The sequence below is a fragment of the Typopeltis vanoorti genome, chromosome 10 (assembly GCF_054136105.1).
Source record: "Typopeltis vanoorti isolate ZY-2024b chromosome 10, IOZ_Tvanoo_1.0, whole genome shotgun sequence".
Lineage (NCBI taxonomy): Eukaryota > Metazoa > Arthropoda > Arachnida > Uropygi > Thelyphonidae > Typopeltis > Typopeltis vanoorti.
The window spans coordinates 59,189,107-59,216,337 of record NC_143558.1 but is presented as its reverse complement, the minus strand read 5'-3'; the positions used below and the strand labels follow the sequence as shown (position 1 = coordinate 59,216,337).

Sequence of the window (27,231 nt, the reverse complement as noted above, 5' to 3'; positions counted from 1 at the left end):
CCTTAGCATAGCATTGTGCTGCTGTGTTGAAGTTTTTGTTTTCAACATTTTATGAGTAGGATTGTCAAAAAAAAAAAATAACTAATTTTTATTTAAAGAGAGATAAATTTTTTATTGATAAACTCCATATTAACATTAGTTAAATTTATGTATAAAAAATAAAATAAATATCAATTTTTTCAGCATGCTCTGTTAATTTGGAATATGGAGGAAAAGCAGTTCACGTAACAATGCTCCCAAACCCTTCACATTTAGAGGTATGTTATGATTATTATTTTCATAATGCCCTCTGTTCTCCTATTATTACTTATTTCTCTTTATACATATTTGCATTTAATTGGGAAAATGATGAAAGGATAATTTTCCCAATTATAATTACTTTGATCCTTTGACAGTTTACAAAAGGAAAAAAAAAAGTATGAATATTGGAGAAATTATAGAGCCATTCATTATGTAGGACATGAAATTTACTAAAAAAAAAAAAAGAACCAAAAGGCTTCATTTCAGCAATGTAAAATTACATAGGCAAAGTGGATATTAGATCCAATATTATTTCAAAGACGAATGTTTGTAGAAACTATGAAAATTTCGTAAATTTGACCAGAGAGCTTAAAAGAATACAAGAAATTGTTATTATGTCTAATTATTTGCAGTATAAGAATGGTAGCAGTGAGTTGAGCAACAGAATGCAAGTAAATACGATTTTCTAAGCCGAGATTAATGCTGCATGCTGTAAAGTAACAGCAAAAATAAGATGATGGATAATGAAGAGAATGACCAGAAAAATGGAGGTGATATAATTTTTTTTTTCCCTGCAAAACTGATATATCACCAAAGAACACATGCATTTAACATACATAACATACATAATATATTCACCTCATGGCCTCAACATATAATTTAAAAGACATTAACACACAAGATGCCACAGTGAATCAAACCATAAAGAAGATTGGCAGAAGTAGCAGAAATTGAAAACACACTTCTATTGTAGCATTAATTTCATTAGCTAAAACTTTGCTAAGTATTCACTGAAAAGTTTTATTGATGAAATTTTCTTGATTATAAACCATTACCTGACAATCATCAATGAATACTGAAACACAGAATGTAAGAGGAACTTTTCCTTTCTGGGAGAGATGAATAGTTTATGCTTTGGTTCATTATTTATGAATTTCAAAAAAAAAAAAAAAAAAAATGGTATAAACTTTCACATACACTTACATAATATTGAATTATGATCATCCTTATCTATAATGGTTCACACCCAATATATTTCAATCTAAAGGTACGTATAGCACTGTCCACTAACTAATACAACTAATACACTTGTGTGTTTGGTTGTACAAAACTAGTTTTAAAAGAGAAAGAGTAAAGAATGACACAGTTATCAAGATTCAAGCATCAGCTGCTGCTATTTCAAATATGGATACTTTATTTTTTCTGACAACCCACTGTGCTTAAGGTGTACACAGGATGGTGCCACATAGGTGAAATCGACTTTTTTATCAATGAAATGGTAAAGGAGCACAGAAGATGTGCTCGTGGTGTTGGGGGGTGGGGGGGAATGAAGGATGCAATGCCAAGTACAGGCCAGTTGAGTTGTGATGTAACAGTTGATGTTGCTATTTAAGATGAGCAAGAGTCAGAACCTTGATCTCCCATTGTATACTGACCAACATTCTACCAGTGTCTGCTGATGTGTCATAGTAAACTACATACACTGCAATATTGCACCTGTTTCTGTATTGTCTTCCAGGGCAATAATGTACCATGTCACCAGGCCTACACTTTAAGGAATCAGTGAGAGAAATATGTGCAAGATGTCCCACCTTGAACTGCTAGTGAATTCACTAGATCTGAATCCAGTTGAATGCCTGTGAGATGTATAGACCCTTTCTCTATTCAAAGATTGGCACTACTTACTGATTTCCAGAAAAAGGCTGAAGTGATTGCTGCTTCTGGTCTCTACTTTCATATACCTTATAGAAGTTATGGCCACTAGAAATTAGTAACAAATTTGGTATACAGCCACTCCTTATCATAATATATGGCATGGTAACAGATTTTTTTTTTTTTTTTTTAAAGATCTCCCAACCCCACCACTTTTGTTATCTTCTACACCTGGTGTTCCAAATCAAACTCTTTCAAATTTTATCTAAGCATGAAGAACTACAATATGCTCTCTCTTTTTGCAAAGCAATATAAAAGTTTCATTGACTCTTCCAAGAACTCCAATGAAACTGTAGCATTTTTTTTTCTAAAAAAAAAGAAAAAAATGCAAGAGTTTCGTTGGACAGAATTAAACGGTCAAAATTAAAATGTTTAATTTTGACACCTGTTAAAATTATTACAATTTCATGGGAACCTCTGTGGTGTTCTAAGACTCATCATGGGGTACCCACAACATCCACCTAATACCTGAAAGTAGCAGATATTACTTGAATTTGTACTCTCCTTATAAAAATTCATAGACAGAGCACTCACAACAGACTAACAATCCATTCCACTCATTCATAACTCAATGTGAAAAACTATATCCTTACACCATTGCTAACCATATTCTTACTCACTTTCCAGTTATGCTCCCTTGTTCTTGCCCTCTGTTCAGCCAAGTGCCAATAAATTTGCTGTACGTCAATCCTATAAAATCCTTTTAGTAACTTAAACTCTCTGTTTTCATATGTAGCATCCCACAGACCACTCACCAACTTGGCCACTTGACCTCTGATATGAGAGTTCTGAAAAAGATAGTGGAGTGAACAGATGGCATCAATGGCAGTATCAAATGAAAAATGAGGATGTTCTTTCCTAATATCCTCATTTTTCATTTGATACTGCCATTGATGCCATCACTGCTTCCTCATCCCAGGTGACTAGACCTGTGCACAGTAATCCAGATGTGGCCTTATTGGAATATAAAGAGGAATGATAACTTCCTTATCTCTGTATGTTACTATGTTCTTCAATAACCAAGTAATCTTATGAGCTAACCTAACCACTTTTGCAATACACAGTCTAAACATCAGCCCCTTCAATCCAGATAAAATACCTTTTGATAGGATCCTGTCTGGAATCATGTTCATTGCCTTTGTAAAATTCAGCAGTATTATTTTGTAGCTAAACTCAAAGGTTACTCTATTATAAAAAGCAACTGAATTACTTAGGTATGACCTATCCTTCACAAAACCATGCTGCTCTCTCCATAGAATATCATATTTCAGCTTTGACCAACTTTTCCACCATCTCTACGACAACTCCTCCTGAGATAGTCTTGAAGTCTCCTTTATGTAACAAAACTATTTACTATCCTTCCACTCTCTTGGGACTTAAGTTAAACAACTTAGTCAGAGGCAATGTCAATTCTTATGCACATTCTTGTAATATGTGAGATGTTATTCCATCTAATCCTAGTCACCTCCATACCAGCTGCATTTGTTAAAGTTATCTTTCCATGTTTTTTTTTTTTTTTTTTTTACTTTCTATGGAGCAACAGAACTCTTGATGATTTCCTTTGGTGTGCTTGCCTCATCACCTTTCTCCTTTTATACCCTCCACAATATTTTATTTATTTTTTTATATTTTTATTTATTTATCCCAGGTGAGTGACTAGATCTGTGCATAGCAATCTAGATGTGGTCTTATTGGAATCCTATAAAAAGGAATGATAGCTTCCTTATCTTTGACGATTCCTTCTGCATAATCTATGTATTTGACTCATTTTGTAATCATTGCCCTTCTTCTCAGTTCATTATCAATTAATGGTGCTACTCATCCATCTATCTCTTACCTGATTTTGACCTTATTCCTCTGACCTTGGTTTACACTCTGTTGTTACTTTGTTCAGACACTGCTTAACCATTTCCCATGCAGATTTTTATGCCTTGGCACTGCTTTAAACTTCCTCTTAAGCTTGTCATAATCATCTGCTCTCTAGTTCCATATATACTCTATAAGTGAAAATTCTTTGTTTGGCAATCTCTGAAGTCAAGATTATATGGTTACTTTCCTCATTTGGAGGCAGTGTGATCTTAATTATGGATTAATTAAGTCTCCATCACATGCTGTTTCAAGTAACCCTCTCTTGTTAGGTGAATAAATTATATTTTCTTCCTGCTATGTGATCTTTTCTCCCTCCAGGCTGTCCTTGTGGTTGGTTTCCCCCCCCTCATAATAAATGCTTGGTCTGCACTCATTATGCCGGTTAGTAAGTGTATGTCTTTCATCTTCCCTTGCTTAAAGCAGCAACTAAACTGTATATTTTATCCTATCAACCTCTATCTCACATCAGAGACTGCTTCAAATGAATTTCCTTCCACATCTCTGCTTTCACATTTTTTACATTGTCAGCATCCAGGAATGCGTTAGCAGAGCTAATCTCAGGTGGTATGGTCACTTAAATGGAATGGGAGAGGAAAGATTAGCAAAACAAGTGTTCTATGCCAGGTTGGCAGGAAAACAACCCAGGGGAAGACCAAGATATAGGTGGATTGATACGGTACAAAGTGCCTTAGACGATAGAAATATAAGATCTGATAATGTTGGAGTCTTGACAAGTAACAGACTGATTTGGAGGAAAATTGTAGATAGGAAGTTAGTAATGATGTAATTTTTTCATGTAGTGCTATCATATCCTGTACACCCCCCTTGAGGGTACATGACAGGAATTTGATGATGATCTCTGCTTTCCTGATGACCTCTTGCCGATTTTGGCTGCACTTCATCAGATGTAGGGGGGTATCAGGAATTGTGTACTTCAGTTGATTTGGTAGAGAGGGTGGAGGGGAAATGATTGATTCTAGTCCTAATGAACATTTATCATGGAAATATTTATAGAAGATGCATGTGGTAGATACTAAATGTTATCATGGAAATATTTATAGAAGATGCATGTGGTAGATACTAAATGCATGAGTGAAGTTGGAGTGTATTATTAAGAGATTAGTCATTAATCAGTCTGATTGCTCTCTTCTGTATTGCACCAAGTATTTTTAGGGAGCTCTGGGGGGAGGCATCACACTCATGAGCTGTTTTGCAGCTTATTGCAATAAAATTATTCTGATTCATAGCTTTTAAGATTATTGTTGCACAAAATATTTTCATCCCTATTATTTCTGCTTTTCAGATGCAAGTAAAAAAAAAATAATAATAATAATTGGTTTTTCTCTTTCTAAATTAAATTCCAGTGATCATCAGCCTTTCTGTTTTCTCTCACTCTGAGATTTTCAGTGATTTTGTGGCGATGACATTTTTTCATCATTTATTCTAGGCTGTGTGCCCTGTTGTCATAGGAAAAGCAAGAGGGCGTTTACAGTCTTTGAAGACAGGAGATTATTCACAGGCCACTAATGCAGAAAACAGATATACTGTTCTTCCCATTCAAGTGCATGGTGATGCAGCATTTTCAGCACAGGTTAGTAAATATATTTAATTTCAGTATTTCTAATAGTCCTTAAAACTAGTAATATCAACAAATAGAGTTTTTAATTATTCTTGTTTTTTTGGGAAAAGATTTTCTTTTATCTGGGGGAAGAGGGAGAGTTATGTACATGCAAATGTTTTGTTAGTAATGAATGTTTGTTTATATTTCAGCTCACTGAGACTGCCATGTCTGTTATATACACAATATTTTCTTTATGAAATAAAAGAAGCATAATACTATCAAATAAGATCAGTTGACATAATCAGCTCATGCACATCTGTGTTCATTTTTAAAAACAAACCCATCCTACTTCAACTGTCTTCTAATTCAGATTCTTTTCATAAAAATATCCAAGAAAATGTTTAGAAATTAAACACTGACTATTTCAAATTGCAAGTAGATTTATTATGAAATAACTACTGAAATGATATACAAATTACTAACCCATAGCCTGCCTACAGTACTAATGTATGCACTAGGATAACCTTAAGAAAAGTGTATTTTAAGATTAATTACTACAAGAGGTTAATAACTCATGGTGATTCACAAAAAAAAATGTGAATCCCTGAAATTTCATTTTTCTAGATTTTCTTAATTTATTATGGGAAACCTCTAGGTAGTTAAAAGGTATTGTGAGAAACTGGCATATTCCACAAACTTGCCACTTACTGAGAATAAAGCCTTGCCTTCTACTCTTCTTACTCTAACCTTATATAATCCATTAGAAAACCATTTTTAGCAGCCTATATATGTCTTTAGCATATCACTTGTTCTCAACCTATTCATCAGCATTTGTAGCCTGTATCTGCTTAATCTATCCTCATATCCAGCATTCCACACTCTTTGATACCATTTTAGTTATTTGTTGCTTTATTTTCTCTTTTCACTATCCTATCATTCCCTCAAAATCCTGGAGACCAGACTTTGATCACAGTGATCCAGATGTTGGATCAATGGCTTCATTATTCTCACATGCTAAAAATAAAGATTCCAGAAATTCTTGTCGACATTACTGTTATCTTATGTGCCAGTTTTTGCAACCTTTGTATTAGACTATCTTGTCCTCTCTCTCTCTCTCTCCATTCCTTTGAATGTGCTTGTATAATACTCAAACAGCCAGGTGATTAGTTTCTTGGAGAGCAATGTCACCAGTAATATATGACATGGAATTCAACCCCAAATGCATAATTTTACATTTGATAACATTAAATGGGAATTGATTGTCTTTGCCTATGACAAGAATTTATTCAGATATGCATGCAGAAAGAAACTCCATGTTAGAATTGTTCCTTGTCATGCTATCAGTATCATTCACAAACAAAAGGTATTTTCTATCCCAGTGGTACTTTCCTACTTCATATACTAACTCCCCTATAACAGTCCAAGAACAAGAGTTCTGCAGTACTTCTGCAACAATTATCATATTCTGGTATTCACAAGATAATATGATAGTATGCTATAACTCAGTTTACATTATTAATAGCTTCCTATAAACACTTTTCTTCTGATTAATCATTTTTCAGTCATTAAAGACCCCTTCATAGTGTAGACAATCCTTTTCAGTTTGATGTAAGGAGACTCTATCAAGTCTTTTCAATCAGTTGATGAGTTAGCTAATCTCATATGGAAACTGGCTAACTCACAGGCAAACTGCCCCTGTGAACAAACATACATACAGATCTACAGGCATAAAGAATTGGCCTTAGGGGATGCATCAGTGGAGTGGCATGCTCACTACATTAAACTGAAAGGGATTGTCTACACTGTGCATTTACTGTGACCCCTATTCAGGAATACCTATCCTAAGGGATGTATAGATTGAAGAAGAAGAAGAATCCCCTTTTTTGGTCATCAGTATTATTGTCAAATCTGCATCTTGTTTTTCTTAAGCACTATTAACTCATCAATTCACCTAAATCGTGGTCTCTTCTAGGTCTTTTTCCTTCCATCATAGCAACAAACACAGGTTTTCTTATCCTTGTTTCTCTCATTCTGTTTAAGCGACCATAACATATTTGAGCCCCCCCCCCTACACATTTTTGATTACTGATATATCCAGTTCCTTTTTATATGATTATACAACTGATGCCATCTATTCACTCCCCTAAATTTTCTCAGAATTGTCTTATCTGTGGTCTCTTGTCTTTGATCAATAGTTTTATTTCTAGCCCCAAAAAGTTAAATCTATACTGTATACTAATAGATAGCATAAAGTTCAAGACAAAGAAGAGATTAGTATCATTTGAATAACTGATATACTTTTAAGGATAACCTCAGAGGAGAGACTTCTCCAACAGAGAGCATTCTTTCATGGTTTCCAGTTGAACCGTAAAGAAATGCTGACTAGTCATTTACATGCTTAAGCAAATTTTGAAAATAGCGGGGAAATTACTAATACCTATTCTGAAGAACATTGCCTGAAATGTTGATAGAAAATTCTACCTGCAGAAACTGATTATCGTGTGATTGTTCAGTTTCTGTCAAGCATTCAGCAGAATCTGAGAGTGGAGTGAACTGATAGGAGAAATTTGTCATTAAATAAATTGCTCTCTTCTCTTCTGATTCAAGGATGCTCTTAGTAGTCAGTGGTTGAATGGATTGTGATCTGTACAAAGATAATAGCTATCTTTTGAAAAAAGCAGTTATTATCTTTATATGAAAAGAAACCTAATTTCTTGAGTGCTGAGGAGGAAATATTTGTAATATGTTTAGACAGAAAATGATAAAGCTATTTCAAGAAAGGAAAACTCATCATGTATAGAGTGTTGAATATTATCAAAAGTAAGGCTCAATAAAAGGTTTTTGCAAGAAATTAAGGATTTAACCTAACATGATTATCAGGATCACACTGAAGAATGGCTTGGAGATGAGAATTTAAAGTTGTGGAAGTTGATATTCTGAGGATTTTGATGATTTGTTTAATGCAAAATTTGTCAAATGAGAAAGGGTAGTGCAGCAAATTGTTATCAGCAAAACTTTGAATTGAACTTACAGCCAGCTAGATAAAGTATCTGATATATAGAAATTAAAAAATAGTGAAAGAATGGAGCCTTTCAGAATTCTGACATTAGTTCCAAAGTTTGTTGGTAAAGATCTGTTAAAATTAATGTGTGTATGGATATATGTACTGAATGTGTTTCCAGCATTTAAAAAATATAAGTTAATGTTAGAGGTTCATACCATGAGTATCATTTAGGAGTTTCTGTGCAACATATTCATCTACCTTGAAAAATAAATTTAGTTTTCCAGAAACTATTAAGTCATGTATTATATTCACTTATCTTTATCTCTTAAATAAGACAAACAAATTGTAATGCAAACGAAACATTGTTTAATTGAACAACTATACAAATATAATTATTTATAAAAAAAATGTATGAGATAAACTTTCTCTCTTACCCTCACCCATTTAAAATTTAATTTCAAGAATAGAAAAAATATCGTTTAACAACAAACGAAGAAAACAAATGAATATTAAAGTTTCACAGCTTGTGCATTTAACAAAAATTATATAGAATTTGTTCAAAAACCCCAGTATATTTCATCTAACATTATGTGGACATTGTTAGGGAGATAGACTGTTAATTACATTCAAAAGATGAATCAAATAGTGAGTCATAAATCATGTCTATATTAGCTCATGTCTTATTTGCAGCTGAAGTGTATGATTATTACATTATTAGAGTTCAAAGGAACAATTGTAGTAAGTTTCATAGGCTAAAAAAAAAAAACATGAACAACTAATAGTTATTACTACCGAAAACATGGATAGTGGCATACAGTCTGATTGGTTCAGGTGTGGATGATTTCTTAGCATTTCAAGGAAGAATTGATTGAATATTAACTTGCTGGAGTGAAGAAGTTTTGCATGGTTCCAAAGAACTGACCAATCAGACTGTATGCCAATATCCCAAATTTTTAATCTACACAACTTACTACATTAGCTCATATCTCAGCTGCGACTGAGACATGAGCTAATATTCGCATGATTTGTGACTCATTATTTGATTAATCTTTTGAATGTTGTTGACATCGATGTCCAGATAATGTTGGATGAAATATATTGGAGTTTATGGAGTTTTACAACTTACATGTGTAAGCTGTGAAACTTACTTTAATATGTCTAGTGCATATGGTCCATTAAAGCTATTAATTGAAGGAAACAAATGTCTTTCCTATTCCTCTCCAGGATTTAAACAGACTATAGCTTTTAATACAATCAATTTTAATAAGAAATCTTCTCACTGAATGCTCAAGGGGTCTTTGCAAATAAAGAATCTCATCCTACCTCTCTAACTTCAGTATAAATAATTCTCAAGAAAAATTAACCTTAAAGTAAACTGTTTTTGATTTAAAGTTCTCTAAACAAATCTTTTTATGAGTTCAGCTCCTTTATCTGAATAATAGTTTTTTTTCTTGTCTTCCATATTCTGTAGTAAACACACACTATCATGAAAAATACTTGTTAGAAGAAAAACACAACTTTCTGCTTGAAATAAAATATTCTGTCTTCAGTCTCATCTGTTAACAGGAACAAATATAGGGTTATATAAACAAAACAGCAGACTGAAATTTACCTTTCCAAATTAGAACTATTGTTTACTTAGTTACAATAAAAAACAATATTTGAGGCCTTCCTCTAGATTTTTATCTTCTAGTGGTTGTACACCAGTTGAAAGAAATAAATACTTTCAAATAAACCTATAGGTCTCCGAATACATTCCCTTAACCCTTCCCTTTCTTTCAACATGACACCTGTAACTATCTAGCCATGTTTTTTCACTGTACAGACTGCTTTCCATATCTGCACATGCATTCACCAGCTTCAAATTAGTGGTATTGGCCAAAATGCAGTAGAGTACTTGAACTATGAATATTTTCAACTCCATGCATTTTCTTATGAAATGTAGTAATACTTTATAAAATAAACTAAAGTTATAAATCATTTTAATAACAATAACATTTTACAAATGATTTATTAACTTTAATTCTTTATTTTCTTTGTGGAAACAAAGACAAGTGAGTTTATTTATAATGCTAAATTAAATTTTGCAACAGTATTAAAAAATATTACTACATTACAGTAAACAGAGGGGGCAGAAAAATACATTTAATTAACCCAATTTCTTTCCAATATATTTTTAAGACTGCTTAATACATAAATCCCTAATTTAAAAAAAAGTAATAAAATGTATATTTAAATGAAAATCAATCAAAGTTTTCTCATTCACAGAAAAATATGAACAGTTATTTATACTAAAGTTTGAAATAGTTTGCAAGCAGATTATCAAACACATCCTAAACTAATTTTGAAAGATTCAAAAGTAGGAAACTTGCATCATGTCCAAATATGGCATTATACTTTCTGCTGCTTCCTCACTTGCTTCCATCTCTTTTGCACTTGGATAGTTATGTTACATCATTAATCGGGGGGGGGGGGGAGAACTTATTATTATTACTTGACACTTCCAGGGATTCCAAAGACTCATCGAGGGAGGGCATCTACTCTACAACTCTCTATCTCCACCACCCACAATCCACCAACTACAATGAACAACAACTACACCAATGGCATTTACCGCCCACCACTAGTATTTTCACAGACAATCACAAACATTGAAGTCCACAGTGGGGTTCGAACCTGCAGCCTTTTGACTGAAGAGCAGATATGCTAACCACTCAGCCAGCCAGGCCAGCATTTCAAATTACGATTTTTGATAATTTCCCTAATTTTTGCATTTGATGCTGTTGGTAATTCATGATTGCTAATAATGTCAAGTTCCTTTCTAATATCTTTATTTGCAATATGATTCTACTACTTATTCTGTCGACTCACTTAAGTTTTCTCAGAACATTTATATCTTTCATCTCTAGTCTTTGATGAAGTTTTGATTTCTACCTTAACTTGGTCCATAAGTCATATTTTGTTTTGAGGACTATGTTGTATATTACTAGTTCAGTGTTTTCACTAATTTCTTTTTTATTCTATATAAATTTATTCATTTGACTCCCACCATACCACCTTTGATTTTGCAGTTCAAAACAATTTAATAATTACTTATACTTTATATCCTTATAAACCATTAAATTGTGGGAAGATCCTAATGGATATGCCCACAATTTAATTGATTATATACTTGTTCTTGTTCAGATGACACATAAAACACCATTTAACATTCCTAAGACTAGACTTTTCCCAGGAGCTGATATTGGCAGTGACCATAACACAGTCATTGCTACCTTGAATCTAAAAGTAAAACAAATAAAGGGTAATAAAAAACAAAGAAAAATATATAGTGTTGAGAAGTTGGAATTGTTGCCTCATATTAGAGATAAATATAAATCCCATATTATTAATTCCTTTGATACCTTCCTTGAATAATTCAGAAATATTGAAAATAAATATGAACTATTTTCCAAAGCAGTTTTAAAAGCATCTTACACCATAATAGGAAAATATTGGGGGCTAATCAAACCCTGGATTACAGAAGACATTTTACAACTATGTGATCAGAGAAGAACCTTAATCATGAATGAACAAGGATCATGATAGCAGGGAAAAAATATAAAGAACTAAACAAAATAATAAGAAATAAAACTAAAACAGCTAAAACCAACTGGATTCTGAATGAATGTTGAAAGATTGAAGAGATGCTACAAAAAAAAAAAAAAAAAAAAAAACCCTAGAAATGCTTTCCAAATGATAAGTAGATCAACAAAACTCTTCACTAATACTAATTGGTCAGTTCAGGATGAAAATAACAGGTTTTTGACTGAAAGGATGAAATCTTGCAGCACTGGTATGATTACTTGACTACTCTTTTCTCAGGAAACAGTAGCCTTAATAATCAAAACCTTGAAGACAATACAAATGACATTGGATGAAGGAGACTTCCCTATTTTAAGAGAAGATGTAGAAGCAGCAGTAAATTCTTTGAAAAAGGGAAAATTTCCAGGCATAAATGGAATAACTTCAGAACTATTGAAAGCAAGGGGAGAACCTATCATAGATACCCTGCACAAAATTTGTCAAGACATGCAGAACAGTGAATAGTAAAAAATGCAGCAATTATGGAATTATCAATTTAATCAATCATCCAAGCAAAGTTTTCCTATAAATCTTACTCTCTAGGATTGAGAGGAAAATAGAAAGTATACTTTCAGAGAACCAAGCAGGATTCTGTAAAAGCAAGAGTAAAATAGAGCACTTATTTACAATACTTCTCATTGGAGAAAAATACATTGAGCATAATAAACTGCTATGACATAATATTGTAGATATTTAGGAAGCCTTCAATTTGGTATGGCATGAGGCACTGTGGAGAATACCGAGGCAGTATGGAATAGATTATAAAATAGCATACCTAATTAAAACTCTTTACCATTCCTCAGAAATGTTAATAGAAATCAATCACAATTGTTGTAGCAAGCCTTTCAAAATGGAAAGAAGTGTGCATCAAGGCTGCATACTTTACTAATGTTCTAACTTTTATTTGGAATATATAATAAACTTAGTCTTGGAAAACAGTGGTATCGGAATTATAGTTGGTAGCAAAAAAAAAAAATAGTACTCTTTCTTTTGCTGATGATAGTGATAATTGCAGAGAATGAACACCAGTTACAATAATTAAGAGGCAGAGTTTCTAAGGGACTTAGTAATTATGGATTAAAGATCAGCATTCACAAATCAAAAGCATGTCTTCAGGCAATAAGCCTATGAAAATTTCAGTTAATGATGAAAAATTGGAAGAGGTAGAAAGAATCATCTACTTAGAAAGCATAATACTGAGACAGTCAGTCTAAACATGATATTAAAGAATGCATTGGTAAAGCAGCTACCGCTGTGTCCTTCCAAAGTGGCTGTATCCAGAGGTTAAAGCCACTTTGGAAGGACAATAAAATACAGCTAGCTACAAGACTCTACCTCATTAATACGCTTGTTAACTCTGTCTTATTATACAGATGTGAGAGTTGGATATTGCTAAGGAGGATGAGAAAAGACTATTGGGCTACAGAAAATACCATACTCTGCACACATAATAAATGACAAGGTTAGAAGGAAAATCTGCTCTAGTGCCAAAACAAGAGAATCTCATCAATAAAATATGAAAGAGTTACATTGACTAGGTGGCTACTTATCAGATAGTTTACCTAAAGTAACACTAGAGGATTTGACTTCTGGTTAGCCTGGATAGATAATATTAGAAAATGGACTAATTCTTTGTTCTCCGCCTTGTTAAGGAGAACCCAAGATAGAAACACCTGGAGAGAGAAAGCATGTTAGGACTTTCACCTTTATAGTGTCCCAATGGTCTACATAGGTTATTGGTGAAGAAGATACCATATTTTCTTATTCTGTTGCCCATTTCCTTATTTAATTTATGATCTTCACTACATGTTGTGCCTAATTGCTGAAATATGTTTCATTCTCTTTATATTTTCCACTGAAACTGCAGTTATTATTGTTACTACCACAGACCACATCCATGGAAGTTGAGAATGAATGCAATCAAGAAATGGGTGAGAGGTAGATTTTTCTTTGAAACATCGATGCATAAACGGAACAGGTTGCCTTTTGCAAGTGTAGCTTGAACAAATTTAAGGTGAAGTATGAACTTCAGCAAGTTATGAAAGAGTGTTATTGGCAATACCCAACTGTGGAAGCTCATGATAAAAGATTTCTTTATGCCAAATATGACTTTGATGAGTTTAGGAGTGATCCTTTTGGATTAAAGCTTGAAGATTTCCAGACAACTAAATTGATTATTTTTTTAAATCGATTAGTTTTTTTAAAACGCTGCTGGGATAATAATGTGATCCCAAATTGTTATTACTATTATTATTATTATTATTATGAGAGATTCCAAGGAGTCCTTAGACTCATCGAGGGAGGCCCTAAACATCACGTCCATTACAACTATTCGACATTCACACAGTATCTATCATACTTTGCCTTGAACTCATGCACTGTCATAGCACCCACAACAGACTCTGGCAGCTTATGCCACTTATTCACCATTCTAAAAGTAAAAAAAAAAACCACCTCTAACACCCTTACTAACCACACTCTTGCCCAGCTTCCATGGATGTCCCCTAGTCCTCCCACCACAGTCCTGTTCTCAAAAATATCCTCTGAATTAATCCTATAGAAACCCTTCAGCAATTTGAATGTCTCAATCATATCTCCCCTTTTCCACCTATCAACCAATTTCTGCAACCTACAAATCTTGAATCTGTTTTCATAAAGTTCATTCCATAGACCTGCTATCATCTTGGTCACTTGCCTCTGGATCCTCTCCACCTCCTCCCCATCAAGAAGAAACCTAGGTGACCAGATCTGGGCACAGTAGTCGACATGGAGGTCTTATCAAGGCTCGATACAGAGGAACAATAACTTGCTTATCTCTGCTTGTCAAAGTATTCTTCAGCATCCAAGTGATTTGATGAGCTGATTTAGCCACTTTTGCAATGTGCCCCCTAAACTTCATCTCCCTATCCACCAACACTCCCAAGTCCCTGGCCTCATCAATCTCCTGGAGTACAGTTCCACCAATGTGATATACTGCTGCTAAGATTTTCCCCCCAAAATGCATAACCATACATTTTGCCACTTTAAATTGACATCCATTCTCCTTAGCCCAGGCCTCCAATCTATCCAAATCATCCTGCAAAATTTTGACATCTTCTGCATTCACTATTGCCCTACCCAACTTTGCATCATCAGCGAACAAATGAACCGTTCCTCTCAGTTCCTTCCCTATATCGTTAATGAACAAATTAAACAGCAGTGGTCCAAGAACAGAACCCTGCAGCACACTGCTAGTCACAGGCCGTCTTTTGGGCTCTACTCCTGAGTAAACTACTCTCTGGTATCTCTCTATCAACCACCCTCCTATCCATCGCACCAACCCTATATCCATTCCCATATGTTGAAATTTACTGATTAGAATTCCATGTGATATCCTGTCAAAGTCCTTAGTAAGGTCCAGCAGTATCACTGTAAACCCTTTACCCTTATCCAGTTCAGCCATCCCTGTGTTATAAAACCTGAGCAAGTTACTGAGACATGATCTACCATTCACAAAACCATGCTGCCCCCCGCCCCATACAGTATCTCATTTTCATGAATCGATTCCTGTATTTTTCCCTTGACAACTTTCTCCAGGACCTTGACAAATAGCACCCACATGCAGAAGGGAAAATAGTGGAACTATTTTCCCTTCTTTCCACCCCTTCGGGACTAAACCAGACCCGAGACTCAGATTAAACAATATGGTCAAGAGCACTGTCAATTCTTTAGCCGCTTCACATAAGACCCATGCTGGTATATCATCCAATCCCACAGATGGATTAAGATTCTGTAATAGACTATTCATCTCCACTTCATTCACCACAATTCCCATATAAACTAATGGCTCCTTCTTTCCTTCAATGTCACCACTGGATGATATACTCTTGCAAAGTGCTCACTCAGTAATTCCACTATAACGACTGATTCAGTGACGTCCCTACTATCAGCATTCCTTAAAATCATTCTGCCGTGTACAGTTTTTTCTTTTACTTGCAGCATATTGAAAGAACTGTTTGGGATTCTTTTAGCTTGCATGGCTAATTTCCTTTCATAATCCTTTTGCTTTTTTTACCACACTCTTTACCCTTCTGGTTTGCGCTTTGTACCGGTCATGTGCCTGCAGGTCACCTTTCTCCTTAAATTCCTTACACAGTTGTTTCTTTTTTTGCAAATTAAGTTTAATGGTGTTATTTATCCGTTTAACCCCTACATGATTTACTATTCGGACTCTAGGTATACAGTCAGCCATAACCTCCTGCAAATGCTCCTTGACCGCTTCCTATGCCTTATCAACATCCAGCCCTTTGCAGTTTTACATGCTATGGCACTGAACCAAGCAATCTCCTAAGCTTGTCATACTTGTCAGCATGGTAATTCCACATGTAGCCTGTCTTAATCGAAAATTTCACACATTTAGCCACCTCCCAGGTCAAGTCCCTATGATCACTCTCACCAATAGGTGGCAACATGGTCATATTCATTACAGTCAAATTCTCAGATGCTATTACTAGGTCAAGCACTCTCGAACCCCCTAGTATTTTCCATTACATCCTCTCCTCCTTCCAATCAATGTTATCATAGTTGAAAGCCCCCATAATAATTACCCTCCTTCCACTCATTTCATCAATTTGTCTATGCATACTATCTCCACCATCTATTCCATCACCTGGTCTATAGTAGCCCCCAACTGTACATTTTGTTCCGTTAGTCTCAATCTCACACCAAATAGCCTCAAATGAACTCTTTTCACTATCCTGCAATACAACTTCAATTCTCCTTGGCTGCAGTTCATCAGCTATCATCAATAACACCCCTCCCCCCCATTTTATTCTCTCTGTCCCTCCTAAACACACTATAACCTACACATTCTATCCCACTAATTATATCATCTTCTGTCAGCCATGTTTCACTAATGCCAATAACCTGTGGCCAGGAAGAGCCAACCAAGGCCAAAAATTCTTCCTTCTTGTTTCTAATACTCCTGGCATTAGTATACATGAAATGCAGTGGTCCATTTGTCCCACCCCTATCTTGATGCGTTATACTAACTATCCCATTCTGATTTCCTGTCCTTCGTACTGGCTCGGGCTCATTATATATATTCTTACACTCAACTGCCTCACTGATTCTGTATATCCACTTCCTCCCCCTCCTTAATAGTTCTAGTTTCCCTGATTTTGCACATCCACTCTCACTTCACTCAGCAACACTTTTTCCAGTCTTTGCACACCAAATCCCTTCAAATGTAAGCCATCCATCTTGTACAAATCCTTTCACCCATCAAACTCACTCCACACGTCCACAAACTCCACACCACACCGTCTGCATAACCTGCACATAAAGTCATTTCTGATTATGGCTCTCCTTCTAAACTCCTCTCTGTCATACCGCAGCAACAGACTCACTATGCTAACTCTATCACTCTTTTCTTTCGCTACCTCTAATAATTCCTTTAAGTCCTCTCTCATATCAAATTTATCTCCTTTCAAATCATTCGTTCCTGTTACGACTGTTATTTCTATCATTGCTTTTGCGCTCTAATACTGTCACTTACATCCTTAATTTTCGCACCTGGTAAGTATGATTTAGTCAAACTCTCATCTATCACACCTCTTACTAATGCGTCAACCTGCAACACTCTTTCCTTCATTTCTGAAACACTCCTAAGTCATACGCTTATTTTTTCTTTCATACACTTGCTTATTTCTGTTAGCTGTTGCACTCAGGAAAGAGTTTTGCAGTCGCTCCAACTTCCACTTTGCCCTATGTATTACTCCGCATAACCGTGCGATCTCACTCATTACAGCTAATTTCTAATTTTTTTCATCATTCAAACCATTTTCTCTCTCTGTATAATTACCTTTACTCTTTATCTTTCATCACCACTCTCATTGCTATCTTGTACAACATCGCAATTTACTATCAAACCACTATTTTCTCTCACATTCTGGCTTTCTTCTACAACAACTATCTCATGACACACTTCAATTCCTCACTTTCCTTATATTTTTGGCACAGTCTCCCACTACTATCGTTATCTATCCAGACTCCAGCCTCTTTCGGGAAAGCATACATCCCACACACGTTACACTGGACGAATTCCCTTACATTAAAGTTTTTGAACAAAGACTGGGAAGTTTTGGTCGCCATTGTTTTTCGTCGCATTGCCGCCATGTGCTACACTATCAATCGTATCTTTAAACTACTAGTTTAAATAAAGTGGAAATCACACCAAAATCACATGGACAGACCAAGTTACCAAAAACAAACATTAAGATTAAATCAGTATTGGCAATTTTTTCTCAAAATAATACCTATCTTTTCGGGAGCTCTGTGCAAACACTACCATTTCTATTCTCTTTGGCTACAGTTCATCAGCTATCATCAATAACACTCCTCCCCTCATTTTATTTTCTCTGTCCCTCCTGAACACACTATATCCTACACATTCTATCCCACTAACTATATCACTGAACTCTCTGCATATACAGACGCACAAGCTTCGCTCTTCTATGGGAGCAGATTGCCGCCACCCATGTTCTCTGGGCTGACACCAACAAAGCTAATTGTGCACTAGAAGTAGAGCTTGTAGAAGTATGTTGAATGTCGATCTTTGGACTATCCTTGTCGTCTCGAACGCTTCAGCAGAAAAATAATTTCAAAGAATACGATGTCATCACATAAAGAAATTTGCAAGTTTACAAAAGAACTCAGCTTCCAAACTTCAACTACCTCTCAACACAGTAATAAAACTACCATCCCTTACCCTGAATTCTGAAGCAATCAGCGCACTTGCACGTAGCCACAACTTCACTATAGCTCCTAAAGGAGAAGAAATCTCTGCAGAAGAAATAATGATACAGGAAGAACAAGGTATCCATAGCCTTCCCAACCATATTGCCAACAGTATCATACTGGGTGTAGCCAGTGTTCTTATCCAAGCCAAACCACCAAAAAGCAACCTATCAAAAGAAGAATTCAAAACTCTGCAAGAAATGAAAAGCAACAACAACAAAAGAAAGTAATTACTAAAGTGGATAAGGGAAATGCCACTGTAGTTCTAAACCAATCAGATTACACAGGTAATCTTGCCTCTTTCCTTTTAGATCGTTCTACCTGCCTCCCTATAGAATATGATCTCACCAGCACCCAAATCAGAACACTCTATAGGCTCCTTAAGAAGGTTACCTCTTGGCCTGTGGAAGTGACTAACAGATAAACCTTAACTCTAGACCCCCCCTCCCAGATATATGGACTACCAAAAATCCATAAGCAAAATGCACCATTCCATTCCATTGTGGATGGCATTGATTGCCCCACATACAAATTAGCCAAAGTGCTCACACATATACTGGCAACACACCTTCACACACATGAAAAAAACTCGGCCCACTTTAAAGCCAGTATAGAAAACCTCTTGCTCCAACACACTGACATAATGGTCAATTTTGATATCCTCTCCTTATTCACCAATATCCCACTGAAATATACCTGAGATCTCATCCAAGCCAAATTTCCTCCCAATATTTCAGCCCTATTTCAGTTCACCATCACCCAAATCAGAACACTCTATAGGCTCCTTAAGAAGGTTACCTCTTGGCCTGTGGAAGTGACTAACAGACTAAAACCTTAACTCTAGACCCCCCCCCCCATGGCTATTTCATTTGGCAAGGTAAATTCTACAAACAGATAGATGGGTTCTCCACTCTCTCTCCATTCCTGGTCAACTTCTTTATGGAGACCTTTGAAGAAAAAGCCTTAAACTCTGCCTCACATAAACCCACTGTTTGGTTATGCTATTTGGATGATATGTTCGCCATTTGGCTGCATGGCCCGGATATACTCCACAATTTCTCAACACACTTAAACAATCAACACCCCGGGATCAGGTTTACCTTGGAAAAGGGTCTCCCCTTTTCTTGACCTTCTGATTACATGCCAGCCTGATGGACCCTTGGCTTTCTCTGTTTACAGAAAACTTACACATACAGGTAGATAAAGGTGGTGTGACTGCTAGTGACATTCATTAGCAGTCACCTCCCCTCAACAGTATGGGATTATAAAAAACATTTTTATTCTTTAATACATAAAAGTCATTTCAGGTTTGATAGACTATTCTTAGAATCAGCATAAGCTATGAAGCACTCTCCCAGCCTCATCAAGTATGGTGGCATTAATTTACCAAAGATCTTGGTGACTATCATTTTAAGATCTAATAGCTGGATTTCTTTGAATTAACTTTCTACCATAGAAGGCGCCTTGTATGAACATTAGGTGTCAGTTTAAATTTAAGTTGTTTCTACAATGAATTGGTTTAGTGCTATGCGCTTCTCTGTTTCATTGTGGTCTGATGATGTTGGGTAGAAAACCAGCAAAATATTCGTATTGTTTTGTTTCCTCTTGGTGTTATACTGTTAAACTTTATTATGGATTTATTGATGTATGTAGTTTTTAAACTGTTAATTTGTATTAGTTTCAAAAATCACAAAGTACATATATACATACAAAATGTTTACAAAATCCTGACTGATCATTGTTTTAACTATATTGAGCATGTTTAATACAGTATTGACTATGGAAACATCTAAGAAAAAGTGGTGAGAATAAGAACAGTCAATGAGTTCAAGGAGTGGTATGATAGACTTTGTGTTTCCTAGGAAGGCCCTCCCATGATGAGTCTCTTGATTCCATGGAGGCCTGAATAATAATAATAATTAAATAAGATTGTCAAAAATAAAAAGGAAATGGGTAAAAACAGATATTTTTAATGATATTTATTTGTCTTAGTAAATATCTGATCAAAATATGGAGGAAAATTGTAAACCAATAAAATTAGAGATGTCTTAATTAGATACCACCTTACAAAATTATAGTCTTATAATCTTTATATGACACAAACAGTTATCAAGCTATTTACCTCTAGTAGAAGTCTTGTGAATCTCCATTTTGGCTGTGAGCTGTTGAAAATCTGCCTGATATGTTTTCAAGGCTGTACAAACTAGCTCCATCTGGTGTCAATTTGACTTCACAAACTTCATTACAGAGTGCAGTAATTAACAGTAGTGTGTTGTGCTGAAAACTGATGAGTCGCACACTGATTTTCTTCAGTTCAAGACAGTGGTGGCCCGTACATAAGCACTGCGACACTGCAGCACCCCCAAGAAAAAAAGAAAAATGTAAATTTTGTTTGTGTTTATAAATAATAACAATGCTTACAACATTATATAAATGCGACACAACATGTTAAAGGTTACAGCTTATGTTTCGACAGTAATTGAATAGTTAATAATTGGAATTGTTCGATTAATGCTTTAGATTATGAAACAAATATACTGTGATCTAACGCAGTGTCGGCATTATTACATTCGATCAATCGCAGCCAGACTCACCAATATTCATTTGCACTTGTGATTGCACGTTACAAGTCATTCCGACACTTCTCGGTTGGGCAGTGTATCGTATGCTTGCGCGCGTTATTTCTGTGAGATACGAGACTTTTATTATTGGTGCATGTTCGTGGTGAGGGTGGACTATTTTTTGCAAATCTTATTTATTCTGTTAAAATAACATATAATTATTTATTTATTATCCTTTCTTTTAGGCTTACACGGTGATCCGAATACATTTTGGAAAATTATGGAGACAACTACCGTGTTTGAGTAAAACTTTAATTTTTACTCAAATTTTAATATAAACCAAAACCCACATTCGACATTTTGACCTTTATATCAAAGTCATCTTCTGGAGCATATATACGGAGGCTGTTCAATAAGTTATAAGACTATATTTATACAGAAAACAGATTACCTTTAATCGTCATCATTTACATGGTCTTTTTCGAAGTAACTACTGTGAGATGCGATGCATTTGTCCCAACATTGCATCCACTTCTTAAACACATGTGAAAGTCCGTTTTTTGAGAGTTCTTTCAAAACCGCCTCTGCAGCTTTTACACATACTTTGTTGCTTTTGAAATGGTGGCCTCTTAGTGGTTTCTTGAGCTTAGGAAACAGCCAGAAATCGCACGGTGTGAGATCAGGACTGTATGGAGAGTATGGTAGGATATCTATGTTGTTCTTCTGCAAAACGTCCACTACACCACCAGCAATATGTGGCCTTGCATTATCATGGTGCAATAAGAAGCCATTCTTCAGCAGTGGACGCTTCCTTTTGACGTGCTGTACCATTGTCCATAAAACATCCGCATAGTATGAGCCGTTTATAGTATTCCTTGTTCTACAGCGTGTTGGTAAACAATGCCTTCGTAGTCAAAAAACATTATGGTCATAACTTTACTAGCCGATTTTACAGTTTTTGCTTTCTTGGGGGTAGGCAAAGACGGATGCTTCCATTCACTGCTTTGTTGTTTCATTGTAGGGTCATAATGATACAACCAAGTTTCATCTGCTGTAATGATGCGTTTTAAGAAGTTGTCGCCTTCTTGTTCCAGTCTTTCTTTCCATTCTGTGCACACATCCACTAGATGCTGCATTTGCTCCAGTGTCAAGAGTTTGGGAGTCCATTGGGCGCAAACACATTTCAGTCCCAACACGTTTCAGCCATGATTGAGTGAACACTTCCCACAGAAATATTCAGGACAACGTACAGCTGGCGTACTGGAATTCTGCAATCCTCTTTGATGATAATCGCTACTGTGTTGATCATTGTCTCTGTGATGGACGTTGAAGGTCTTCCCTCACGTTCAAGATCTTCCACATTTTGCCTTCCTTCCTTAAAAGTTTTATACCAGCGAAAAACACTGGCCCTCGACATTGCTTCATCATGGAAAGCTTCGCGTATCATGTTAAAAGTGTCCGATGCTGATTTTTGCAAACGCACACAAAATTTAATCGCATAACGCTGTTCCAAGGACGCTTCCATTTCGACAACTGGTCGCGGCTCGTAGGCGCACTGAAACAAGCTTGCGTTTAGTCATGTGACACTCTGGCACATCAGCCTATATACGCCATCTATCAATCTCTTTTGTTAATACAGACAGCAACATTTCTTTATTCCACAGAAATTAATATTGTGATGAGTGATTTTGCGACAGTAAAATTAGTCTTATTACTTATTGAACAGCCCTCGTATATACTGTATACAGAGAAACAAGCTGCACTACAATCTACATGGTTTGTTAAAGTTACAGACCAATCGTTACAATAATTATTGGCCTGACGTCTGTTGAAAAAAAAAAAAAAACTTACTACATCAACGCTAGAGTCCTAATATTAATATCAGTGGTAATTTTACAACCAATTATCTATTGGTTGTAAAATTACATTGGGAGCAACAACAAGTCTATATATATATATATGATTATACATATGCATTTAATTATCCATATAAACAGATGATTATGCATATAAAGATTATACATATATACATACAAACATCATGATTATACATATATATTCCAACCAGTTGGTATGGGATGGTTTCCAATACTAGCTGAAGGTTGCCTAGAGTCCTGAAGTATGCTGGATACTAAATATTAAGTAGGCTGAATGTGTGTCATCCAGATTCTTGGAATTTTCATGCCACCATTATTGTTGATGTTTGGGTGGTTTATCAGAATTTCGCAGGCTGCCTTAAATTTTCTTTCATACTAGGTTTTTGGATGATGTAAAGAGTGGGTACTTTTCCAGTCAATTTAGTGTAAGGTGTTGAGAGCATGATCCTACACCAGTATAATTGAGATTATATTGGTGTAGGATTCTGTTGATTTTTTTCTGATAACCCTTTAATATATGGGATGGCTATGGTATTACTGTAATCTAGATTCTTTTTTGATGATGTTTTATGAAGTACTTTATTAATAGTATGTTTGTTATAGCCATTATTTATAAATGTGTCGCTGATGATTAATAGCTCCTGTTTCAGAGCTTGCTGGTTATAGAAAATTGTTATAGCTCTGTTTTTAACGGTGTTAATGACTCCATATTTTTGTGATGGATGGTGGTATGTATTGGCCAGCGAGTGTCGGTTTGCGGTAGACCGTGAAGGCTAGACTGCGTGAAGGAAGATGTGTGACCACTGTGTCCAGGAATGGGAGTGAGTTCTGATTTTCAATTTCGATCGTAAATTGTATGCGTTCATGTTGTTTGTTCAGGTGGCTAAGGAATGTGTTTAGTGTTTGTCACCCATGTGGCCAGATAATGAACACATCGTCAACGTATCTAAGCCACACAGTAGGTTTTTGAGTGGTAGAATCAAGAGCACTTTGCTCAAAAGTTTCCATATAGAAGTTAGCGATTGGTGGGGGGGGATAGTGGTGAGCCAATGGCCGTACCTTCTTTTTGTAGGTAAAATTTATTTTGCCACACGAAGTAACCAGAATGTACTACGTAGATAAAGAGGGCCGTAATGTCGGGCAGAAATTTGTTCTGTAGGAGAAGGATTGTGTCATTGATTGGGACATTTGTGAAAATGGCAGAAACGTCAAAACTTTGTCGAGTGTTATGTTTTTAATTTTGTTTATAAAGTGTCATGTGTTCTTTATGTAGGAGGGGCACCAACTCCTTGAGTGTTGATGCTAATTTCTTGGCTCAGTGGTAAGTAGGGCTATCTATTCCTTCCACAATAGGTCAAAGCGGCACATTTTGTTTGTGTTTGTGTACTTTCAGGACACCATATATTCTGGGAGAGCGGGCGTATAAGTTTTTTAACTGTGTCTGATGGCCATGAAGTGACGGACTTAAGTAATTTCTCTGTTTTATTCTTTATCCTGTTTGTTGGATTATAGTTTACCAGCTGATAGGTGTTGTTATCGGAGACTAGTTGATTCATCTGATGGATGGATGCTGACCTGTCAAGGACGACAGTGGCATTGCCTTTACCAGATTTTGTTATAATTATGTCCTGATTGGCTTTCAATGACTTGATTGCTAGTTCCGTTTTTGTAAGATTGTTATGTATGGTTTTCTTATTGTTCAGAACATCGCTGGTTTCTATTCATATTTTATTGGCTATATTATTGGGTAGGGACCTAATGCCTCTTTCTATGTGGTAGATAAAATCCAATTTATTGACTGTTTTAGGTGCTAATGCGTAGTTCAGGCCTTTACCAAGTAGTGCAAGTTGGCCGCTATTTAAGGTGTGGCTTGATAAGTTGATCACATGGTTCTTGCTTGCAGGTGGTTGGTCGCTCCTTTTCTCCCTTGTTTGTTGTTCACTGTTGGAGCTGTTTACCGAGGAGGAAATCTCCTGATTGTTTAGGTTCGTGTGATTTGGCAGCAATATTTCCCCGTCGTTTCAAAATGTGACATTTGGCTTTAAGTTTTCCTTTATTATTTTCTAGGATATATTTGGCCGTATTGTCAGTAATTCTTTCTAGTACTTGTAGAATATCTGGATTTAGATAACTCGATAGTTCGGATTGCAATTTTGAAACGTAATTTTGAGTTATTGCTAGGTTTTGGTGGGCAGTTTGGGTTTGTTCTCTAAGTATTGCTTTCTATGTGTGGTCATATATACAAAGTGCTTTAGCGGACATAAATTTCTTTTTCAGCTTGATGCAGATAGGAATAAGGTTACTGTCTCTGCATCTCTTTATATGTATAATTAAATGCATAAATTAAATGCATATGTAGAATATATATAATATGTATAAGGTTTATATGTATAATCATATATATATATAGACTTGTTGTTGCTCCCAATGAAATTTTACAACCAATAGATAATATTAATAATAGGACTCTAACGTTGATATAGTAAGTTTTTTTTTCCCACCATAGGTCAGGCCAATAATTCTTGTAACAATTGGGCAGCAACTTTAACAAACCATGTAGATTGTAGTGCAGCTTGTTTCTCTGTATATATGTATATGCTCCAGAAGATGACCTTGATATATAGGTCGAAATGTGGATTTTGGTTTATATTGAACTAAAGTTTTACTCAAACACAGTAGTTGTCTCCATAATTTTTCAAAATGTATTTATTTATTATAGATACAAGGCTGAATTATGATGAGTGTCACTGTTGAAAATATGAAAAGAATTATATTTTTTCAATTATCATTACACAAAACAAATACACTGCGATCTAACGCAGTGTCAGAATTATCGCGTTTGGCCAAATGCAGCCAGACTTGCTGATATTCATTTGCTGTTGTGATTGCATGTTACAAGTCATTCTGACACTGCTCGCTTGGGCAGTGTATTGTATGCTTGCCAGTGGCGCCCCCAGGATTTAATCTTGGGGGGTGGCGAGTTGAACGGATAAAATATTTTTAATACAATGAATTTGCATTAAAAATATGTTTATCAGTTCAACTAAAATTCGTTAAATTTCATTCATTCAATAAAATTCATTAGGTGATTATAAAAATTTATTTAAAGAATAAAATCCAGTTTTCTTTTCTTTTTACAAAGCTCTTGAATTATTTCAGTCGTGGTTACATTAATCTCTCTCTGTGTGTATATATATAGCAAAGCCAGTCCATTCAATCGTGATTGTGTCATGGTAGATCTTAAATAGGTTTTTAAAAGGCGTAAGTTAGAAAATGACCTTTCACTGATGCATGTTGTTACCGGAAGCGTTGCACATATTTTTAATAAGTTATAGATGTTAGGATTTATCATTTTGTCACACTTTGAAACTGCATCAACTGCATTTTTGGATGGAGCTATTGCAAATGGTTTTTCAAATTTCTTAAGGCAAATCACCGGCATAAAATTCACACAATTGACGAAAATCTTCCATTGCACTTGCTGTTGGAGCATCTTTTCCATTTGGTAGAAGAGAAAAAAATATATTTCAAAATGTTGCAGTGCCGAGTGAAATGTTCGTGAAGTTGAGTCAATATTTGGTCAATAAATGGAATGAAATAGTTCTCCTGAAATACTCGTCTACAGAATCGGCTGGAACATTGGACAGTGTTTGTTTTGATGAAGTCCTTGGCTTTTTAATGTCAATATTAAAATTATTGGCTTTTATACATGCTTCATCATAAATATCTTTAAATGAAGAATCTGGTGTTTCACGAACGGTATTTAATTGAGCCACAACATCATCAACAAAATTTAGGGCAATTAAGAGGTCACTCTCAGATTTTTTGCATTATTTTAGACAATGGTAAGGTGCATGCAAATATTTTTTGCAAACTAAATAAAGATATTATAAATCTTAAAAGATATTAATATTATAATATTATAAACAACAAGGACGTCCTGTCTTTTAGGGGTATTGAAGAAATTGTGTACGTTTTCAATTATGACAATGCAATTTCTTATTT

The 27,231-nt window shown here is 35.3% G+C and overlaps 1 protein-coding gene across 3 annotated transcripts in view; it reads left to right on the top strand.

The window, feature by feature from the left end:
- LOC150102443 (2-oxoadipate dehydrogenase complex component E1) overlaps window positions 1-27,231 on the top strand; it is a 481,556-nt gene that overhangs the window by 134,124 nt on the left and 320,201 nt on the right. For all 3 annotated transcript variants that reach the window (XM_090399364.1, XM_090399362.1, XM_090399363.1), the window contains exons 8-9: window positions 184-257; window positions 5,270-5,413. In XM_090399364.1, coding sequence (XP_090255490.1) covers window positions 184-257; window positions 5,270-5,413 — 218 coding nt within the window. The remainder of the gene's footprint in view (window positions 1-183; window positions 258-5,269; window positions 5,414-27,231) is intronic.